Genomic DNA, 21,642 nt, shown 5'->3' on the forward strand with positions numbered 1-21,642 from the left:
GTAGGCCCCTTGTTTCTGATATATCTAAGGAATATTTTATTGTTTATTTTTTAATCTTTTAATGTTTGTTCTTGGAAACCTACTTTTGCTCTTTGCAATTTCCTCTTACTTAACGCCTGCTGAAGTTTAAGTTCCTGTTTATTGGCTTCCCTAGGATCATGTTTCCAAAATTTGAAGGATTTCTGTTTGGTTGAAATAGACTCTTGAACCTTGCCATTCATCCGGTTTAGCTTAATCCTGCCTTCCTGGTTCCCTTTCTTACACAGTACACAAGCCTTCAGAGATGGTTCCTTTTAAAGTACTGTCATTATTGCCTTTGCTGTCTTACAGTTTTACCTTTAGGATCTTTATGACTAATCTAAGTTTAATAAGTGTGTGAATTCCACTTCATTTCTTATTTTTTACTGAAAAAAACATAAGAGCAACTCAGAATATGAGCAGAACCCACCAAGAACAAGAGGTAGACAGAGAAACCAGTAAGATGGGAGAAGGGGAGCACTTACTGTTACCATTTTTGCTGTATGACTGAACTGGAGGTGGAGACCTGGCTGCAGAATCCCAGTAACGTTGAAGGAACTGGTATGTGTCAAGTTCTGCACTGATGGCCAGCAGTGTTTTCATTCCTGGCTACCATCCACTGCTGATGCTGCAAGGTAATGGCAAAAGTTCTGACTGCAGGGAGGCTATCCACCATGTCCTACTAACAAGAACCTTATTCTGGACTGGAAAATAGAAAGCCCGGCATACTGAAATCCTCATATAATGGGTTGGGTAAAAGTGCTATTGCGACAGATAGCCTGCCAAATCGAGGGTCTTGCACTTAGTGCTTTGTAAAATCTTTTAAATCCATAGTAAGCCACATCCATCACCTGAAGGACCAGCACCTAGGGTAGCAAGGGCTGGTCTCCATGTTCTGCCTTTCCTTCCAACACAGAGCAGTGCTTTTGACAGACAGCTAGCTTCATTTATAGGTAGGCGTTTTGAGCATTAAAGTCACATTTGTCACATTAGAAACAGGAATCAATCTGAAATTAATTAAATACCTATGGAATTCCTCATTGTCTTTCACACCTCTCACTTAAGGTTTTCCTAGATGATTTTTAAAGGTGCATTCTAACATGTGTCCTAAAACCAAAGGTGTGTAAAAGCATTGGTGTTTGGAGCTGAATTGAGAAACAGAAGACCAATGTCAGGGTATGAACTTAATAATGCTGTAGATGGACAGACTTTTGCCAGCTGCACCACAGGATTATATGATGGGGTTGCTAGACACAAAACTGCACGGAGGCCCCTTTGCCCAGTAGAATAGGATGGGACCAGCAAATTTGCTGGATTGTCTATATGATGTCACATTTGCAACCCTTTCATCTTGTCTAGGAGAGGAAGAACTTGCACTAGCTGCATTCAATGTTTAATTGAAAAAGACAGAGCTCTGCAGGCATATAACTGAATTGCATCTTCTTTGGCTGGCTCAGAAGTAGATACTACTTTCTAGGATTATTTTTTTTTTTTTGTCACTTGAGAGCACTGGCTTTGTCTTTTAACATTTGATCTCTGGAGCCATCACTCATCTCTCCGGTGGCGTTCTGTTTCCTTAGAGCACTGCTGGAATTCAGCCAACTCCATGTTTTGGTCACCACCAAAGACCTATGTGATTGCCATTTCCTCCCCTATCACATATTGTGAGAAAGTATTACTCCTGTGTCAGAGCAGTATCAGATCCAACACCGTCCTTAACTGTTTATGCACAAAACTTCATTGGTTCAGATTTTTAAAGTTGTCAGAGCCTTTCCATTTTCTCCTGTTTTTCAGGAGAGGATTTAGTATTTTAGAATACTTTCAGTCATTCTAGGACCTGGAAATTGAAATGCTTTAAGGTAATTTAGCCATTCAGGGTCTTCCATTGGTTTTGCAAACTGGTGAGAAAGGAGAAGAACATTGCCCTTCATTCCCACATATAGTTTATGAATGTCTCTGTGATCCAACAAGCATAGAGGCTTCAGATCGTGAGGACAGGAGAGCCTTGGCCATCTTATTAGCACAGTAAGCTGACTGGGCAGAGAAAAAGGATAAAAGAAGTGCTAATTCTTTGGATGGTGTTATCTGCACATTTCTTCAGTACAGCACTGGTGTCAGAAATGGATAGCCCCTATTAAAACTGGGTAAGTCTGAACATGCTTTGGAGGACCTCTCACTATCTGCAGACATAATGCAACATTGATGGTCATGTAGCAACTCTTGATTCTGCAGCTGAATACATGAGGTTTATTCTAGCAGCAAAACTCATAATCTAACAGATGTGTGTGCTTGTTCAAAGCCAGGTTTTAGACTGTGAGCTGAAATTTCTTGCCGAACTTCTGTAGGTTTTGTTGTAACAGAAGCCAGGTGTCCTGGTTTTGGCTGAGATAGAGTGAATTTTCTTTCTAGTAGCTGGTATAGTCTTATGGCTTGGATTTAGTATGAGAAGAATGTTGATAACACACTGATGTTTTCAGTTGTTGCTACATAGTGGTTATAGCAAGTCAAGGATTTTTCAGCTTCTGATGCCCAGCCAGCAAGAAGGCTGGAGGGGCACAAGAAGTTGGGAGGGGACACAGCCAGGGCAGCTGACCCAAACTGGCCACAGGGGTATTCCATACCATGTGACGTCATGTCTAGTATATAAACTGGGGGGAGTGGCCCTGGGAGGGATCGCTGCTCAGGAACTAACTGGGCATTGGTAGGTGAGTGGTGAGCAATTGCATTGTGCATCACTTGCTTTGTATATTCCAATCCTTTTATTGTTATTATTGTCATTTTATTATTGTTGTTATTATTATCATCATTATTATTATTTTCTTCCTTTCTGTCCTATTAAACTGTTCTTTTTTTCCTGATTCTCTCCCCCATCCCACTGTGGGTGCGGGGAGTGAGTGAGCGGCTGCGTGGTGCTTAGTTGCTGGCTGGGGTTAAACCACGACACCAGGCTAGGTGGACACAGTGTGATCCTTCTGTGTCAAATTGTTTAAATTTATGAATATTTAGGCATCCAGGCAAAGTGACCCGCTTTTCCGAAGTGCTTAGTTCCCACTGCTGTCTAACATACATGGGATCTGCCAGAACTCAACATCTTATAAAATTAGACAGCTTTTAATTAGATGTCCAAATGTTAGACTCAGTCATTTACATCTCTGAGACAGTATCTTGCAGATGAACTCACAATAAATTGCACTGAGCCATTTTTAGTACTTTACATTCCAGAAAGGTAAGGCTTAGACATTTGGTGTCCAGTCCAGTCGTGTCTGGGTAAGTACAATCAATATTATGCTGGACTGCAGTTTTCAGTGATAACTTGTATTTGCCATCATTTCTATTATTTGTTATGTTGAATATTTGAATGACTTGCATATTGAAATGTCTATAATTTAATAATCTATTGATTAATAATGCCTTTTAATGTATGCTTAGTATTTAAAAGCCCACTCTTGCAAACTCTTCATGGGTGATGTATCATGCTTACCTTTACCTTTATAAAAGTATGTAGTCAAAGCTAGTCATCAAAGTTCCTTCTCTGATCAGGAGAGAGAAAGTCATTGCCATGGGCTGATTCAGAAGTCTGTAAGATAGATGGATAGAGTTATGTTCCAAAGGGGTCTTTCCCTTTCCATTAATCATGGAATGAATGAATGGGGGGGTGACTTAATTTAGTCTATGTGCCCTTTTTAATGATTCAGTTAGGTGAGATAAATTCTGCCCTTTCTGTCAGTGGGATTCTTTTCAGTGGGATTGTCAGGGTGGTGACTGCTCTAGTTGCCTTAATTTTGCAGGGTTGGGCCCATATTGTTTTTTCTAAAAATTTGCTGTGTACTTAAGTTATTGCATGTTTCTTTTTCTGCAGCCAACATCTTGTATATGGCAAGCCAAGAAATGATGAAGGTTGTGGAGAGAGACAGTACAACTATAAAGCAAAATTTAAAGAAGGTAACTATTTAATCCTCAGAGTTTTCTTGGGAAGCCCACATGCATGAGGAAATGTTATATCCAGTTATATTTGTGCAAAACCAGAATTTCAGCAGGCTTGATTCTGCTTTTATGTTAGTGTCATTCTGTTGACTTTGGAAAAGCCATTAAAGGGGTCACTGATCCTTAAAATGTCATTGATCCACACCTTTGTAGATGTAGCATTCACCACTGTCAGATGTAGTATCCCATCTGGTATGTTTTCCTTGGTGGAGGAGAAACAGTCTATGTTCTGGCTAAGCCTAAGATGTGGTTCCCAGTGAGGCCAGTAGTTACCTGGGTTCTGATCAGACAGGCAGATGGCCAGTCAGGACATGAGTGCAGGCTGATTGACCAAATCCTCTGACTTTGCTGCTGGTCGGGTCAAGCAGAACATGTACCATCTGTGTTGTGTGGTGTCAGTTAGTATCATGGGATTCTGCAGGCTTGATTTTTTCCATGGCATGAATACATAATAGAGAGGAGTCAGCAAAATTATTATGGCTCCGCAGTTTCAGCCATTCCACTGTAGTATAAGAGAAAGATACAGAAAGTGCATTCCTTGGGGTCTAGAGCTACTGCTATACAAGTAAATGAAGTAGTTTCAGGGACCTTTCTCCTGCACTGAACTTTCTTCTCTGTACAGATTTATTGTTGAAAGAGATCCTGGTACAATTTTGGTCTGGACTGATAGCATTCTCCCAGTCAATTCCCAGGCACAGTTCAGGGGTTGGCAAAGGCCAGGAACTGTTCCTAATTGGAGTTTTGATGTGGTCACCCTGTTTTGGAGGCGGAGAGAATTTAATAGTGTGGCCCTGGTCAGACAATTCCAGGTGGCTTATTAGCCAGAAAACTGTTACATTTAATGAACTACTATTGGTGTAGCCTCTGTGTGAGTAGATAATCAGGATAACACATTATTCTACTGTGTCCCCTTCCTTCCCTCCATTTTTTTGTATCATCCCTGACTTTTTGCTGGAAGAATGATTCCAGCACTTTTCACTGGCAGAGATTTTCCTTGGAGGATGGAATTTTCTGGGAGAGAGGTCCTAGATCTCTAAGATTACTTTGTGCCTTGTAAATAGATATGGTACAAAGTTCACTTCGTAAATCAGTCTTTTTTGGCTGAAAATTGATTATTTTTTACTTATCCCATTTGCCTTCTCTGCACTTTGAAAGGTAGGTTCAGATAGTTCTACTTTTTTCAAATGAGTTGAAATAGCACACATGAACAAGGAATGGTACACTGCACTAAGCATGCCTGGGTTTTCACGTTTTTATTGCAGAGCATCTGAAGTTCTGCACTTCAGGGGGAATCTCAGTGAAGAAACTGAAGGGCTGATCTTGCAGGCTGCAAATACTCTCATTGTCTTAAACAAAACTTCCATGGGTTGATCTAAAGCCCAATGAATTCAAGGAAAATGGTTCATTTTACTGATTGAATCACCTCTCCGAGTGTCAGGGAGCTGCAGGGTCTGCCTGTTCCCTGAGAGAAAGGGAAGTGGGAGCCAAGGGTGACCCCAGCACAGGCAGTGCCCTCACCAAGCAGGGTCCAGTCCCACAGCACCCGAGCGGGGCAAGGTAGCAGGGTCCATCGACTGTCCCAGATGAGGCAAAGCAATGAACCAGGTCCAGCATCCCTTCAGAGAATCCAGTCAGGAGCAAAAGGAGACAGGAATAGAGACAAGGCTACAATGTGGCTCCAAAGTTCATCCAGGAGGCATGGCCAAAGACATGACGGAAGGCAAGCTGCAGGGTGGGATCCATCCAGGCAACAAGTTATGTACAACGTAGGTCCAGTGTCATTCTAGGACACAGGGCCAGGGATAGGGCTGGAGACAGATGCTCCTACAATGCAGCTTGAGAGGCAGAGACTAAAGGCAAAGGACAGAGATGGAGACCCTGAACCCACAGGCAAGGAGCGTGGGTCAGAGTCCCCGGCAAGGCCTGTTAGTGCCCTGAAGCCGAGGGTAAGACTGCAGGTTATCCTGTTAGTCAGGGTGCAAAAATCAAGAGTTTGCAGGAGCAGGACTTCAGGTGCTTTTGGAAATTTGAATCACAAGCACACCTGCTTGAAGTTAAGCATAAAAATTTGTTGGATGAGGATGATAGTGGTGACAATCAGCTGCAGCTCCAGTGACTTCAGGTGGTCTACTCAGATGCTTCACATCACAAAAATACTTATTTCTTGTACTGAGTGAAGGCCCATAGCCAACGGTAAGAGTTTGCAGGTGTCCTAGTCTGCTTCATCTGTGCTTTTGTTGACTCTGTCAGTCTAAGCATGGCCTTGGCAGGCAGGAGCTTTTTTAAACCTGTGTTAACTTTCTTTTATTGATTCTTCTATGTCCTCATACTTTTAAAGTGGCAAACATGCTCAAGAAAACAAAAAGCTGAAGCGAGCTTATAAGCAGTTGGCAAACTGAAGAAAAAGCAGGTCTAAAAATGAAGCTAAATGCTTCTCTTTTTTCATCTTCTAGTAATTTCTGGGAATGCAAGAATTAAGGAAAAAAATTGACTTGGCATTATGTTAAATTTGAAGTGTATTGACAATAAAAATGGGCTTAACTTATAAAGGTTGGAAGTTTATAAAAACAGGAATTATAGTCCAAGTTGCTATAGAACTGGCAAGCTGTCACTTCAAAAAATTTATACTGTTTAGTAGTCACTGTGATCATATGTTAAAAGCCAATCTTAACACCTGACTTTGCCAGCTGCTGTGGAATAGAAAAGTTATTTCTGGATCTTATTTGCATTCTGTGATCTGAAGAAGAAAGAAGAAGAGACACTAAATTATTCCAATCTTTCCATGCCCAGGTTTAACTATAATTATTACTAGTTAGGGACCAGGAGAAATTTTATCTCCAGACCCCAGATTCTTAGTCTAACAGTGCTAATTGCTCAGATTTATCTTGAAAGAATGGGAGCTGGAATATTGTTTGGATAATTAAGTGAGGTATTTCACTTATAATCTTCTGAAGACAGAAGTTGTACACATTAAATAGCATTGGAACTGTATGAGGAGGATGGAGACCTGTCTTCTAACAAAGTAATACATGATAGAGCATTTAAAATATTGGCTCTAAAGCTATTCATCTGGATCAAGCAGTACATGAATGCAGGCTTCTTACTGCAATGATACAGGGAGTTGTGATAAATCACAAAATCCAAACAAATAAGATAGGGGATACTGATACAAGATTTGCTCAGCTTTGATGGTTAATTATCATCAGCTGATTGTGTCTAAGCCAGCTGAGCTACGTTCTTTCACTGTAATAACACCAACTCCCTTTCCTAACAGAAACTGGAGGCAAAGATACTACTGCACTGAAGGAAGTTTATTGTAATTCTTGCACAAAAGGAAGTGGGTGTAATTCCGTATTCTGAAAAGATGGATCAGCATTGAGCATCACAGAGCTTTTACAAATAGAATAAAAGTTTAAAAAGGAAAGGGAAAATGGTTATGTTGGGCATTCACTAGCCTGCCTGCAATGGACAATGATATTTCTATATAGAGGCTGTCTACAGCACTTAACTTTTTAAATCTGCATCATGCCACATTCATTGCTTTATTTTAAGACTTAGCCTTACTGACTCTTTTTCCGTCAAGTAAGCTTATAAACCTGTTGTAATCAAGAAGATACTGCATTAAAGAGTAAAACTAGGGTGCTTACAGAGGAAATTTTGTTTAAAAAAATCACCCCTCAGATTTTATATTTATTGAGATATATTTTGTTCATTACTCCATGTGTAATACACAGTAGTCCTATTTTTAAGTGTAGGATCTGTTCCAAAGCCCATCTAAATCAATAGAAGAGCTCCCACAGACTTCAGGAAGTCTTGAATCAGTTTAGCAGTGAACTTGCTGTAGTGGTTCATAATTTCTTAAGACCATAAATCATCTCCTTCAGCAACTAAAAATCATGATTCTTTTGGTTAGCATGTTAAACTAAGAAACGTTTATATGCTCCTTGAGCTTAGTTTTGCCAGTGGTCTGGTGTAACAGATACATTGATTGTGTAAGGAAGAAGACAGGAAACATCTGAAGTAGAGATACAAAGATGAAAAAAAATCTGTGGTCTGAGAAGAATCATTTTAAATCAAATGGGGAAAAGTATAAACTGGAAGTTTATGGACACATGAACCTATTTTCACTCAGATTGAGGAAGTCTGTATTGTGAGTGGCTTATAACCACCCATATATAGATGGTTAGGTGGGGAAGAAATTCAGTTTTGAAAAAATTAAATGAATGAAGTATATGTTTACCACTTACTGCTTATTTCAATGGTATATTTAGAATTTAAAGTAATACATGTTTATATTACACCAATAATACCATACAAAATGTGTTCTCCAAGAGTATCAGCTAAACAGTGATATGCAGAGATTTAGAGTAAAAATTGCAAAAATGAAGCATTTCCTTTCCACAGAAAAGTGCTAGGTTTGTCTTTTGAAAAATTGTCTTCGATAGAGAAAATTTTTAAAACTGAGCAACCAAGAACTATTTTGGCCCCTGAAGCAGCTGTTCTGATGTTGCCCGGTGCTTTTGTTTGAGTCTCTGTAGACATCCACGGGGTTTAGTAATTATGCCCAGTGAGAAGAGCATGATCTGAAGATAAGTGGTTAACAGAATACTACAAATACTTTGCCTGCCCACAGCCTGAGTGAGCTGCTTGCCTACATTTGTGAAAAACCTTCCAAACACTCTTTCTGAATAGGTGCAAAGTGCTCTCTCGAGCCAAGAACACCTCTTTTTTGGCTGGTCTCACATCCTTTTTGGCCTGCACTCCCTGGAGGTGCAGAGTTGAAGTTAGGGAAGTTGCACATGTGCTTGGGGATTTTGGTGCCTGTGTCAATTAACCACAAGAACAACCTTCTCTTTGAAGCACCCAGAATGCCTAACTGGGGAACAGCAGTTTCCCTCCTTGATGGAAAAGGATCCCAGTGAGCATTCAAAAAGTTCAATGCATATCTGTGATATTTCACTTTTTCAGTAACTGAGCTCCTGTTACCATCGTTCGTGCTGTGTGGTATTCTAATAAAGAAGCAATTACATGATTTTCCAGGATTTGGGGGATGGGTATAAGGTGCGTGCTACACACAATGAGCAAAGACAGCAATATTTCCCCAGCCTTCTGAAGAATACTGAAGAAGTACCGTCCAACCCTTACTACCCCTTAATCGCTTACCTTCCCTCCCTCTGCCACAGAGCTCATTGCACAGTGGTGAACAAAATTGCCACTTATGGCCAGATGCTGATCCTGCTGTTACAAGAGAGATCTGACTGATTCATCTTAGATAAGTCCCACTGAATGTAGGCAGTGTCAGGCTGATAGTCAGAGGGAAATAACTGTTTGCAGTAAATATGGTTGGAAGAATCTGGCCCAGTAATAGTTTTGCTTAAGTAGTGGTTTCAGGTCTGTTTGTTTTTATTTTGGTATTTATACAGACTTGACTTCTGAAATATTCATGTTCCTGACACATCTAAATACATACCCTCAAAATGCTTTTAAGTCTTTGAAAGTAACATAGAGAGTATAAATAAGTTATTTGCCCTGGTTTGTTGATAAATCCTGTGCACCCTTTTTTTAAAGCACATTTTTACTTTGCATTCAGTTTGACCCTTAATTATCTGTGAGAAAGTGGAAATAGAAGTGGCCTCACTTGATCTCTTGGGTCTACATACAAAGCAGCCGGTAGCATTGCTAACAAACTGCCACTAAGTTAAAGAGAAGCCCTTTCCCCTTCCTCGGTTTACCAAATTTCCAATTAACACTGACAAAGGCATGAAAGCAGGGAGCCCACACCCTGCCCATTTGATAGAATACTGTACCTGACATTGGGGAGAGCAGTGATGCATCTTGAATTACCTGCAAAGTAGCCACTACATCTCATCTCACTGTGTCTCAGGGTTTGCATCCTAATTTCTCTGAAAGTAAAATGTTTCTTCACTCCCTTTCCAGACAGGGAAGATAGTTTTGTTTAATATTTATGTTGGTTTAACAAAACTGGCCACGTTCCTTATGTTAAATAAAATCACCACGGACACTTGAACTACCCATTACACCTTTACTACAACCCCTACAGGTTAGTATTTAAAAATAGCATTGTGTACCCCAGATTGTCAACTGTCTCTTCTCAAAGTGGTCCAGCAGAAGAAGTTTGGCTTAGCTCTGCCCTTGGAAAGTTGAGAAATCCCAGTTCTGGTAAAACAAGCTGAGAAGCAAGTTCCAAAGACCTTGCCATCAAACTGGCTGATCTCAACCACGGCAGGATCACAAGGGAAGGGAGATGGTATCTTGGAGAACCAGATCCCAAAGCATTTAGGGCTTCCTAGGGCAACGCCAGCTCTTTGAATTCTTCCCAGACACTGATTAGTAAAGCCAAAGTACAACTGAAGCAAGTCCAGAAAAAAAGCACATCCGAAACCAGTCTGTTCCCATGTCGTTTATACTATTCTTTTGGCAGGATAAGGTGGAGACGCTTTCATAATTCCAGAGAAGCTAAGTCATTTTCTATAAACCTTGTTTGAAACTAAAATTAATTCTGGGCTAATGCCTTTTAAACTAGTTTTCATCCAAGAGCAAATGAAACTATTCATTGGTTACTGTTGATAGATGTCACCCAGAGAGAAGCTGCTGTCTCAACCAGTGAATGCATGTGGGAGTAACACTGGTAAAAAGTTAATGTATCAGAGACAAGGATTTCAGCAAGGACACCGGTACAGTCTTGCTTGTTGCCATTGCACATGTGCCGCTAGTTTATATCCACTGAGATCAATCCTTCGCTCTTTGCCATCAGCTGGAGTGGTGCCTGCCCATGTAATAAGATCCTAAAGTTGTTATAATGTGTACCAAATTCCAGAGAGATAGAGGAAACTCAATTAATATTTTTTAACTTTTTGGATTTGTTTTTCAGTGTTGACCTATGACAGCTACAGAAGAGGCACAAAAGAAATCTCTCTGTAATTTATACTTCTGTGAACTGTCATACATACTAAAACAAGCGCCAATGGAGTCAACTGCAGGAAATCTTTATTATTTTCTTAGAAACTCTTTAAAATGTAAACATCCTGTTGATACAAATCTCAGATTCTTCTGATGTTTACTTAGCAGCTGCCATCATTGTGCAGTGTTTGAGTACACATACCATATTACAGGGTACTAGGATGACAGAGCCTTATTCTGACTTGTGATTTATTTTACAGAAGCTAAGGCTGAAAATACTTCTGAACAATTTCATGGTAAAACAGCTTATGAGAACATTGCTGTTATTTTAAAACTATTTTAAACTTAGAAATTGTGTAACTATTTCAAACACAGTATTGAAATGGCTGGCAAAGATAATCCACATCCCCTTTACTCTGCCCTCATCACGGGATCCTGAAAGGACATGGTTTAGTCACTCATAACAAGCAGGGTATTGCATCAGGAATCATGTAAAATCTTTGTCATGTCCAGTGGTAGATGCCATTTCCCTTCTGAGTCAGGAATACCTGGAAGTCTCTGCATTCAATATTGCAAAAGAATAAAAAACAATCCTCTCCCCCACATGGCAGAAAAGTTAAAAATGCAAATATTGAAAAGTTTAAGCCCAGAAGAAAAATAGAAAGAACCTTCTATTTATTGTTTTGTAAATCTGTTTATTTTTAAGCTAGTCTCATTATTTTGGGGGCCTGACTCACCATTTTTGAATGCTTAAGTTGGCAGCAGTTTTCCATTGCTGGTACAGTGGTTGTGCTGACTCAGGATGTCTTTACAGCATGCACAGTCCACAGGAAAATATGGACTTTACAGATCCGTGCAAATCATATACTGCACACCAGTGTTTCCTACCATTAATGAAGATCCCATGTGCCTCTGGTTACACATGGTTTGTCAGTTATACCTGCCTCCATGCTGCAGTAGCAAAGCTCCTGATGTTAAAATGAAGATGAGATTTGGATTCTGGAAACTTCTGTTTAAATATGTCTAAAATGAATCTGTCTTAATATATTGGGAAAATAGGTAATATCCTAACATCTGTATATTTTGTGGCTGTGTGTGGCATAGGCAAAAAGCACAGACGCTTTGTCATTCAAAGGGAGACCCTCAATGCCACAAATGACAGTCAAGTATCTGTCAGGTTTCATAGGCCCTGTACCACCATCTGGATCACTGAAAATTTACACCTTAATTTCAATCCTGCTTTTAGATTTGATTGCATAATCCATTAATAGGGAAGCATTTTGAAAAGAATTCTGTTGGCAGTTTCTAATTAAAAGACATGTATGTTAAAGTTTTAGATTTGCAGGCATACACACATAGATGCACAGAACACACACACCAACATCTGCATACAAAATAAGCAGACAAAATAACTGCAGCATCAAATAAAGTTCCCCAAGTCTTCCTGTTACAAAGCTGCTCTTAGTTGGTTATAACATACCCAAACTTTAATTGCATATATGACACAAGTGTCTGTCCTACCATGACTGTTTATTTTTTATTTCAGTCGGAAGGGTTCGACAATGTCTACAAATATGGCTCAGGGGCAAATGCATTGTTTTCTCATGGTAAAAATTCTTGGCCTGGAGAAGGAAGCTATTCATTCCAGTGCAGAGGAGATACGTGCTGAGCTAGTATAGAGGGAACTAGTGAGTGAGAAGTAAACAGAGGAGAAAGAGGGGGCAGGAAGAACCGAAGGCTCTGTTTGTTTGGCCAGAGGTAGGCTTCTGGTGCTATATAAGGTGGTGGATTTGAGCTACCCAAGGAGACTGACATAGGAGACAAATGAGCTGCCTGTAGCAGCAGTGGAGACCAAGCAGGTTATGCTAGTGTATCAGTCTAAGTTGCGTGAGATCATAAAATCATTTAGGTTGGAGAAGACCTTTAAGATCTTCAAGTCCAACCGTTAACCTAACACTACCAGATATTTATGTATGGGCACCTGAATCATGCTTTATGAGTTTACTTGTAGGAATCCACACATGCAGTAGGCATTAGAGGTGCCATGACCCCATGAAAATCAATAGAAATCTATTGAAGAATTCAAGGTGGAATTTGGCCCTTAAACATGGACATCTGGTTTAATTTGGGGCACTGTGGAATATCCCCATCTGGCCTCCAGCTGTTTTGTCAGACAGTTGTGGGTCTCTTATAAAATCTGTCATACCTTCCCGTCTCATGTAGGTGCCTCAGATATCTAGAGCATCTCAAATGGCAGTAGGTACCTTCACTTAGGCAACTGGGTTCTTAGTGGAGCCTGAAGTGCAGCTTCACCCACCTTGCAGTAGACACCTGCTGTCTACTGCAGCTTTCTAAGCACTGATGACTTTATTGAGTATATCTTTCCTGACTGTGTGGTGGGAATTTGGATGCCTGGTACGCATGTAAACACCACAATACAGTTACCTGTATTTAGATGTTTTTATGCTGAACCGAACCCAACCCTGCTACTAGGAACAACTGATAATCATAGAGATATTTGAGGAGTAGGGCTGGGAATAGAGGTTCCAGACTGAAAAAAAGTGGAGAATTGCTTGGGGGAAAAGCAACTAGGGTTGAAATTGAGACTCAGAATGGGACGGAGAAACAAGAAGACTAAATTTGGACTTGGCAGGGCAAGAATGTGGGACTAGAATAAGAAGCAGAAGTTGTGGAAATTGGAAATGACTAGGTAAGGAGAGTAGAGCTGAAACAATGAGTCAAAGGGGGGTAGAGCAATCCTGAGACCAGAAAGGGACAAGACAGAAGGAGTCATACTTGGAAAGACTGGACAAACAACTGGCCAGCAAAGCCAGTAGTTGGTAAATATTCAGCCCTTTTCCGCTTGGAAAGGAACATAAATTTCCAAAATCTTATCGTTCCTGTTGTCAGCAGGTGCCTTTGGCTATGTTTGCCTTAAAAACAGCAGCAGCACAATAAAAGAGAATTTGTAGAGATAAATAGTAAATGGTGAGGACCTGATGTTCCCAATGTAGGCATCTCAGAGGGTTATTACTTCAGCCAACAGTTGTCTGCTCCCATGGACTGAATGACCATTAGTGACCGGAGCTCACTAAGTGTGACCCTGAAGAGCATCGTTGCCTTAGTTTCAGTTGAAAGGAGTTCATACACTCCGAGACTACTCCATGATGTGAACCAAAGCATGGTAAATCTGGACAAACATGACATTTGCTTCAAAAACACACAATACATCCAAACTGAATCACTAATTTCTGTGCTGGGCACACCCAGTGTGACACCCAGCAGGAAGGTGTCCCATGTTCCTCTGGCCAGAAGCTGACAGTGCAACTTCTTTCAATTACACCATTACCTTAAGGGACAGAGGCCTAAAGCAGCAGATCTAGAGGTGCTAAAACCGTTGCCAGCACATGTAGGTGCCATGTGTAAAATACCTGGTTTTTGGTTTACCTCCTTGAAGTCTAGCAGACTGTATACACAAGCTCTGCTAAAACCAGTTGATACTGCATTACCAAGGATTTAAAAGTTAGCACTGATCTTAATTCAGATGCCTTTTATGTATGCATTAAGAGGTGGTCTTTCATTAAAACATCACTTTTCCTTTTTTCTCTTTCATTAACCAGAAGAGCTGTCTAATGAAGGAGACAGTGGGATGCAGAACTCCTACCTCATTTGTGGCAGAAGTGGTAAAATGCCTGTTGAAAGAAACAGAGAACTGTATGAAGTAAAAATGGATGGCTTCATAGTAAAGGCACTTAAACTTCACATCCAAGAATGAGCTGTTGGTGAAGCCATTAATATTTTTCATAGACTGTCACAGTTCATCCTCACTTTTCTGAGTATCTCATGTAAGATCTTGAAATTTGTTTTACAGACAGATAGTGTTTCAGAGCACCCACAAATTAAGTCCAAGAGCATAGTCGATACTGTGTAATGCTACGCACACTGGAAAACCAGCTCTAGGTGTTTCAGACTACACTACATACTTTCAGATTAATGTATGTAGTGTGACATTAATTTCTGTACTCCCCATCTGCAAAATGGAGATAAAAATGGCCACTTAAGGTGTTGCAAAACTAAATTAACAAATGTGAGCATGCAAATCCTGTAGTGGTGCGTGCCAGAGGAATGCACATAAGAAAATAAATTCTGTCTGTAAACCATGAAATATGTAGTAAATAAATTCTCAGACCACACACAGAATTTAAAACAAAAAATACTATCAAATAGCAGCTCATCAGCTGAACGTCATCGTGTCAGTGAATTGAGTGAGTCAAGGATCCTTTGGATCATGCAATGAAGGATTAAACCGTAATGCAAATATACCAGAGGCAGGCTAAGAATGCACATAAATCTTTTGTTTAGGCATTGCCAAATCTGTGAGTTCTCAAGTTTACAACCCTACCTGGAGAACAGCCCATTTCACAGTTCATGCAGACTAAGCCAAGTACTTTATCCACCTTTGTAAGTGTAAATGACTTTTCATCTTTTTCTAAATGACCGTGTGATGAGATTCTATGATTAGCCTATTAAAATATCTAATAATTTCAAGGACTACTCCATTAAACTGGAGTTGCTCCATTTCTTTTTTTGTGTTTCATAATCTTTATTTTTGTATCTGTTGGTAACGGAGCCCAGGGTTAAACATAATTCAGTCAGATGTTTGGCTTTCAAAAGTCCTGAATGCAGCTGGCCATTTTACGTTGGCTTTTTTGAAGAATTTTTGCTAGTGTGGCATCCTATGATTTATGAGTCGAAGGCAAGATCAAAAGAAATTTCCTGCTAAAGCAAACAACGTGTCTTGTTTCCAGCAATTAGTGAGTGACAAAGGAAACGAATAATGTTTGTTAACATGGGATGGTTTATGTTCTATGTTTTACATATACATAGAAGTATAACTTGGGTTGGTGTCTATGCAACTGAGATACTATATTTTGGATACAGCCAATAGTCAGTAATGTCCAAGATTTGGGTACGCTTCAACAAGAGAAAAGCAAGTTAGACAAAAACTTGTAACATTTTGTGAAATGCAGTCTGGGCTCTTAGCCCACCTCTGCCCCAGTGGGTGCATTTATTTATATTCCACATGGCTACAAAAATGATGGAATTGAAGATTTTTGTGATGAAAGGAAAACTTCTTGTCCCCTAATTTATGTTAGCATTGCTCAATTATTCACTGAAGTACAGAAATGAAATATGAAACAAAGAAGAGTAATGGAATTGGGCCAAGCTGTGTGTGTGATATGTTGAGCAATCAAAATCCTTCTGGTACCTGCATTCAAACATTTTAGTATAAAGAGTCCTCATCATTAATCTTGTTCCTGTATAGTTTTAAATCCATAGGTTTTTACTGTCTCCCAGACAACCACTCTCCCTTCAAATACTTTATAGAAATTGAAAAACATAGCTATAGCATGCCAAGTTGAGATCAAAATGGGGGGAAATGATGACTCGGGAAAGAGTGACATTCAGTGTCTCTAACAGAGAGAAAAGACACTTCATTGAATATGATATTTGCCTGGAATTTATGACTTTTCTGTTTAGGTGGGCCTCATAGCACCTGCTTCACGTATGTCATTGAACAAGGTTGTTAGGGCAAGATCAGAACAAAATGGACTTTGCTAGAATTTTAGTTCACATTACAACCCAAAAGAAGATTGCTCATTCATCTCCAAGAGGTGGCTGTGCTCTGCTTGGGCAGCACTTCAGAAAGATAAGATAGAGAGTTGGGGTTGTTCAGCCTGGAGAAGAGAAGGCTCCAGGGACACCTTATTGCAGCCTTTCAGTACTTAAAGGGGGCTTACAAGAAAGATGGGGACAGACTTTTTAGCAGGGCCTGTTGTGACAGGACAAGGGTTAATGGTTTTAAACTAAAAGAGGGTAGATTCAGACTAGATATAAGGAAGAAATCTCTGATGAGAGCGGTGAAACGCTGGCACAAGTTGCCCAGAAAGGTGGCAGATGCCCCATCCCTGGAAACATTCAAGGTCAGGTTAGACGGGGCTCTGAGCAACCTGGTCTCATTGAAGATGTCCCTGCTCATTGCAGGGGGGCTGGACTAGATGACCTTTAAAGGTCCCCTCCAATTCAAACTATTCTATGATTATAAAATTCTCCAAGCAAAAAAAGTTTTGCTTCTGAGAATCACCGTAATTGCTGTTATTCTGACATGGCTGAGTGAATCACCTCTAGTTTACATCTGACACCAAGGTTAAGAAAAATAGGTACTTCTCTACCTAAGGCCCCAACCGGGCAGGTGGTTTGAGATCACAGCTAATGGATGCTAGTAAGATAAAGCTACTCACAGATGTGGATTAACCTCCTACTTTCTCTTAGTTTATATCCAGAAGAAAGCCATCATGGTTAGCCCCTTCAGCTGGGACATAGCGTCAAGTTTAGTGGTAATTTTGCTATTTGATTAAGTAGCTAGAAAGCTAACATAGAGAACTGCTAATAGCTAGGGAAAACACAGCAGCTTGCTTGGTTAAGGGTGGACTCCATGGACAGCTAGATGTTTTGATCCATAATAACAAATTTCTTAAGAGAGCCAGACTTTCATCAGCAGATCTCTGTTTTTAGAATTAAGACTGTATTGTGTTCCACAGTTTTACAGATGAGGAAACTGAGTCACAGAGCATTCAATTGGCTTCGTCATAATTGCAGACTTGGAAACAACCAAAAACTACCAATTGCTATTCCTCACAGTGTATCTTGGGTCACAAAGCATTGCTTATTTCCAAATAATTCACTGCCCTTTGTTTGGATATTGGTTGCTTCATCAGTAACTTTTCAAATTAATGATTTCATGTGCTTTGATTTCTAGCTGATTTTTTACTATGGAACTGGAGACAGCTGGTGTCCACAGCACTACTACGATGAGATCAAAATGGATTTTCCAGACGGGGACATTCGACTTTGTGAGAAGGGGCTCCGCCACGCCTTTGTGCTAGATGCCAGCAAGGAGATGGCTGCCATGATTACAGACTGGTTACAGGATGATCTGACCAAATTATAAACACGGATTCAGTGATTAACAAGAAAACGATGTAATTATTTTGTGAACGTGTAATTTTTTGTGAGAGAGTCTGTCCTATTTTTTTCTGTTTATTATAGATTATGGCTTGTTTTCTATTGAGATGTTTTAGAGAAAGTTAAAGAGAGACTGGCTGGTCCAAAGTATAGTTTTATTGATTCAGTGGTGATGTACCTTCATCCTGTGTCTTCAGGACTCTGCAGGACTTGGCAAAGGGTGGAATATTTATTGACTGCTAGCACTCTAGACAACACTGATACTAGATTCACTGGCTACAAGTGTACCCGAATTACTACCACCCCACTCACCTGCTGGAGGACTGTCAGGGATGGGTTTGGGGCAGCCCAGCTGGCCTGCTTTAGAAAGAAATACCAGGCTACTCTGTACGGATAAAAATCCCCCTGTGGATGGATCCTGGCAATGGATCCTGGTATGCTGTGAAAGACCTGGCCCTCTCCACGTGTCTCATCCGTCCATGTAACCCAGGTGCATGACAGCCAGAATAGCCCAAGGGCCCAGGACAACCCTGACGTTGTCTCCTCCAGGTCAGATGGGGTTGGTCGTCAATCAGAGGTCAGGCTGAGTTCAGGATGAGTACAAGGGAGATGCGTAGATGAGGTGTGCAGTTTCTCCAAGTCTCAGAAGGGGTTTAGGGTGCTGCCAGGACTCCACAGAGTATTAAAAATACCATAAGGTAACTGTGGCTGCTCAGCGAGGGAGTACATGTGGAGCTCTTGTCTGGCACATGGCCAAGTGTTTCATTTTTCGATTGACTGTAGAGAAGGTAAACGATGCTGTTCAAAAGTGCCAATATTAAAAGGTTAAAATGGATTGCAGAATCCATACATAACTACTTATAGGTGGCCTAGTTCTCCTAATGAAGTCCGTGAGAACAGTGCTTGCTCAGCAACTTTAAAGAATTAAACCAGTTTTGATGCATGCCTCAATTTCAATTCTTTGCTCTAAGGAGTGAAGTATGAAGTTTTCAGCCAAGCCACAAATTAGGTAAGTCCACCGTGAGAAAATGGCTATTACTCTGCCATGGTTGCACCCATGAAATGGCATGAAATATTACTATTGAGAACCAGATCCTTGCTGTAACATTGCTGACGAGTACACTGTTCCTCACATTTGTTCATCCCTCTCCTTTGCAGATAGCAAAAAACTAGAAAAAAACAGCCTACCAGTTGTGATAACAGAAGTTACAGGTGATAGCTAGAAATGAAAATAATGTAAGTAAGGGGAAAAGAGCCAAGTGTAATAAGGAAAAGCTTTCTAGCCATGAACCTGCGAAATAGTCTCCCTGTGGAGTTCATAGAGACATTTATAAATAAACAGAACACTACAGAATATAGTCAGGGGAAGTCCTGCAGTTGCAAATAAATGAATTTAGATGATGCATTGGGTATCTAACTTAAATGATTTATTAACAGTTTTAATGTGGTACTAGTGAGGATGGTACTGGAGAATGTTCTCCGTGATGCAGAAAGACCGATTAATTCCTTTTCTTACACGATTATACACACCTTCCACTTCTCTCTAAATTCCCCTTGAATCTTTCACTAATATTTAGAGCAATTTGTAATAGAATTCAGTTTCTGGATATTTTGGACTAGTTTTCAGACCTGCAGACAGACAGTGGGTTTAAGTGACCTTCTTTGCATCAGAAACTGGTTTAGCTTTTGAGACTAGCCAGTGGATTTTCAGATTACACTGCCGCGTAATGAAACAGATACTGATACGCGAGGCAGAAATGTTGAGACCACAGTTACAGCAGCATGGGGAGGAGTCAGATACGTTCAAAGTGGAGGGACTGTGCTCGTGCAACTGATTCTGTTTATTGGAGAGTCATGGGACTTCCCTTCTTTCTACAGGGCCATATTGAGTCACGATCAAAACTATTCTTGTGCTCACTTTAGAAATCCATAGTTGTATGTGTCTGTGTGTGTCTAAACAGCCCCCCGATGCTGGCATGTATTCCTGTTCGATGGCCTTATGGCAGATGCTAAATGCATCTGTTGGCCTAGGTGCTCCCTGGGGCAGAAGGAGGGGGGGATGTTCATATACGTGGAGATATATATATATGTACACGTATATATATATACACATATGCACATGTTTGTATGTTAGCAACATAAAAAATACAGTTCACTTGGTTGTTTTGGTTCACATGTTGATCTGGTTGAACAAAACCTTTGTTCTTCAAAGTATAAGGAATCAAGTAATTGAGCAAGGACTCAGTTTGTAAAAGTTCAGCTGTTGTAGTGGATCTCCTGAGGACAGAAAAAATCTTGCATTAACCAAAGATGACAAGCAACTATTAAAGCCTGGAAACTGAAGCACCTATGAGAAGCAGTTGTTTACAGTGCATTATTCGTATACTTTGTATGAGGAATTAATTTAGCAATACTTGTACTTGACTTGTGTATGCCTTTTATACAAATGTTAATCCATTATAATAAATCCTACTGACTGCATTAAGACCTAAACTGAGATTAGATCTGGTCAGTGATGACAGAGATCTACTGCAGAATAATGCCTTACGATTTTCTTAAATGAATTCTCTCTTAAGATTATCAAAACCATATTGATTCAATTGCTATCTTCCTCCTAGAAGCTGTTACTGTAAGGCTAAGATCTGAAAATTTGCTACTATATTCATAGCAAAAAAAGCACGGGTCTAGTTTCCACAGCTGTATTTCCTAAGAGGAGCCGATCTCACACAATGAGAATCCAGCTCCTCTGAAGCCCATGGTGTTCACCATGACCCCAGGCAAAGAGTGTCAAAAATGCTTATGGTCCAAATGTGCCAACTTAACATGAAAACACAGTGTGGTCTTGCCTATTTTAGACTATTTTAGAGCTCTTGAGAAACCTATCGCAAATGAGTTGACTGTATACAGTAGCACCTAATCTCTGTCATTCACATTTGTGCTTCTCACCACGCGAGTAATCCTGCTAGCTTCAATGATTCTGACTCACGTTCAAGTGTTTTGCTAGATCGATACCTTTTATGATAAAGTACACAACTCCAATAACAAAAATAAAGACATTTATGGTAAAATGTAACTTGACTATTTGATAACTTGTTTAGTCTCAGTTCACCTTCTTCATTACTTCATGCATACAAAATTTAGAAAAATACTTGCCAAACCCCAAATTTCACATGCGATGTAGACATCTGCTAAGTGCAGAGAAAATCAGTGGGTGGTAGGCACCTGACTCACTCGAGCATTTTTATCCAGAGACACTCCAAAATAATCAATCAGTGTTTCCCCTTGCTCCCTCCAGCTCCGTGTTTGCTGCTTTGAATGAACTATAGAGTGTGTGGATTAGCGAGATTTGTCCCTTCAGGAAGCTTGATGAGTGCTTGCCCAGTGTTTATGGTGAAGAATTTGGAGTTGGACTCCAAGCTAAACACCAGTTTCTTGACTCACAGGAGACAGATTGCATACATGAGCCACAACAGATAATCTCTTCTCTGCAGTTGAGGTCATTTACATATTTATTTTAGAGCAAATGGGTTTATACATGCATCCACTTCCCGTCCCTTTCTTTGGTCTAGCTAACTGCCAGCAAGCAAAGACTTTAAACAAGATGTTCAATGTTATCATTAATAAAGTTGCTCAAACTATTACTGCATTGGATAAACTTACTAGACCCAAGAGACTTGTTTTATTCTGTGTCAC

The 21,642-nt window shown here is 40.2% G+C and overlaps 1 protein-coding gene across 1 annotated transcript in view; it reads left to right on the forward strand.

The window, feature by feature from the left end:
• The window catches only part of LDAH (lipid droplet associated hydrolase), a 127,243-nt gene extending 106,221 nt beyond the window's left edge, over window positions 1-21,022 (forward strand). The window contains exons 6-7 of the mRNA XM_069805704.1: window positions 3,878-3,960; window positions 17,744-21,022. Coding sequence (XP_069661805.1) covers window positions 3,878-3,960; window positions 17,744-17,935 — 275 coding nt within the window. The 3' untranslated portion in view covers window positions 17,936-21,022. The remainder of the gene's footprint in view (window positions 1-3,877; window positions 3,961-17,743) is intronic.
• The last annotated feature ends 620 nt before the right edge of the window (window positions 21,023-21,642 follow it).

Source organism: Haliaeetus albicilla, chromosome 18 (assembly GCF_947461875.1).
Source record: "Haliaeetus albicilla chromosome 18, bHalAlb1.1, whole genome shotgun sequence".
In the NCBI taxonomy this organism is placed as follows: Eukaryota; Metazoa; Chordata; class Aves; order Accipitriformes; family Accipitridae; genus Haliaeetus; species Haliaeetus albicilla.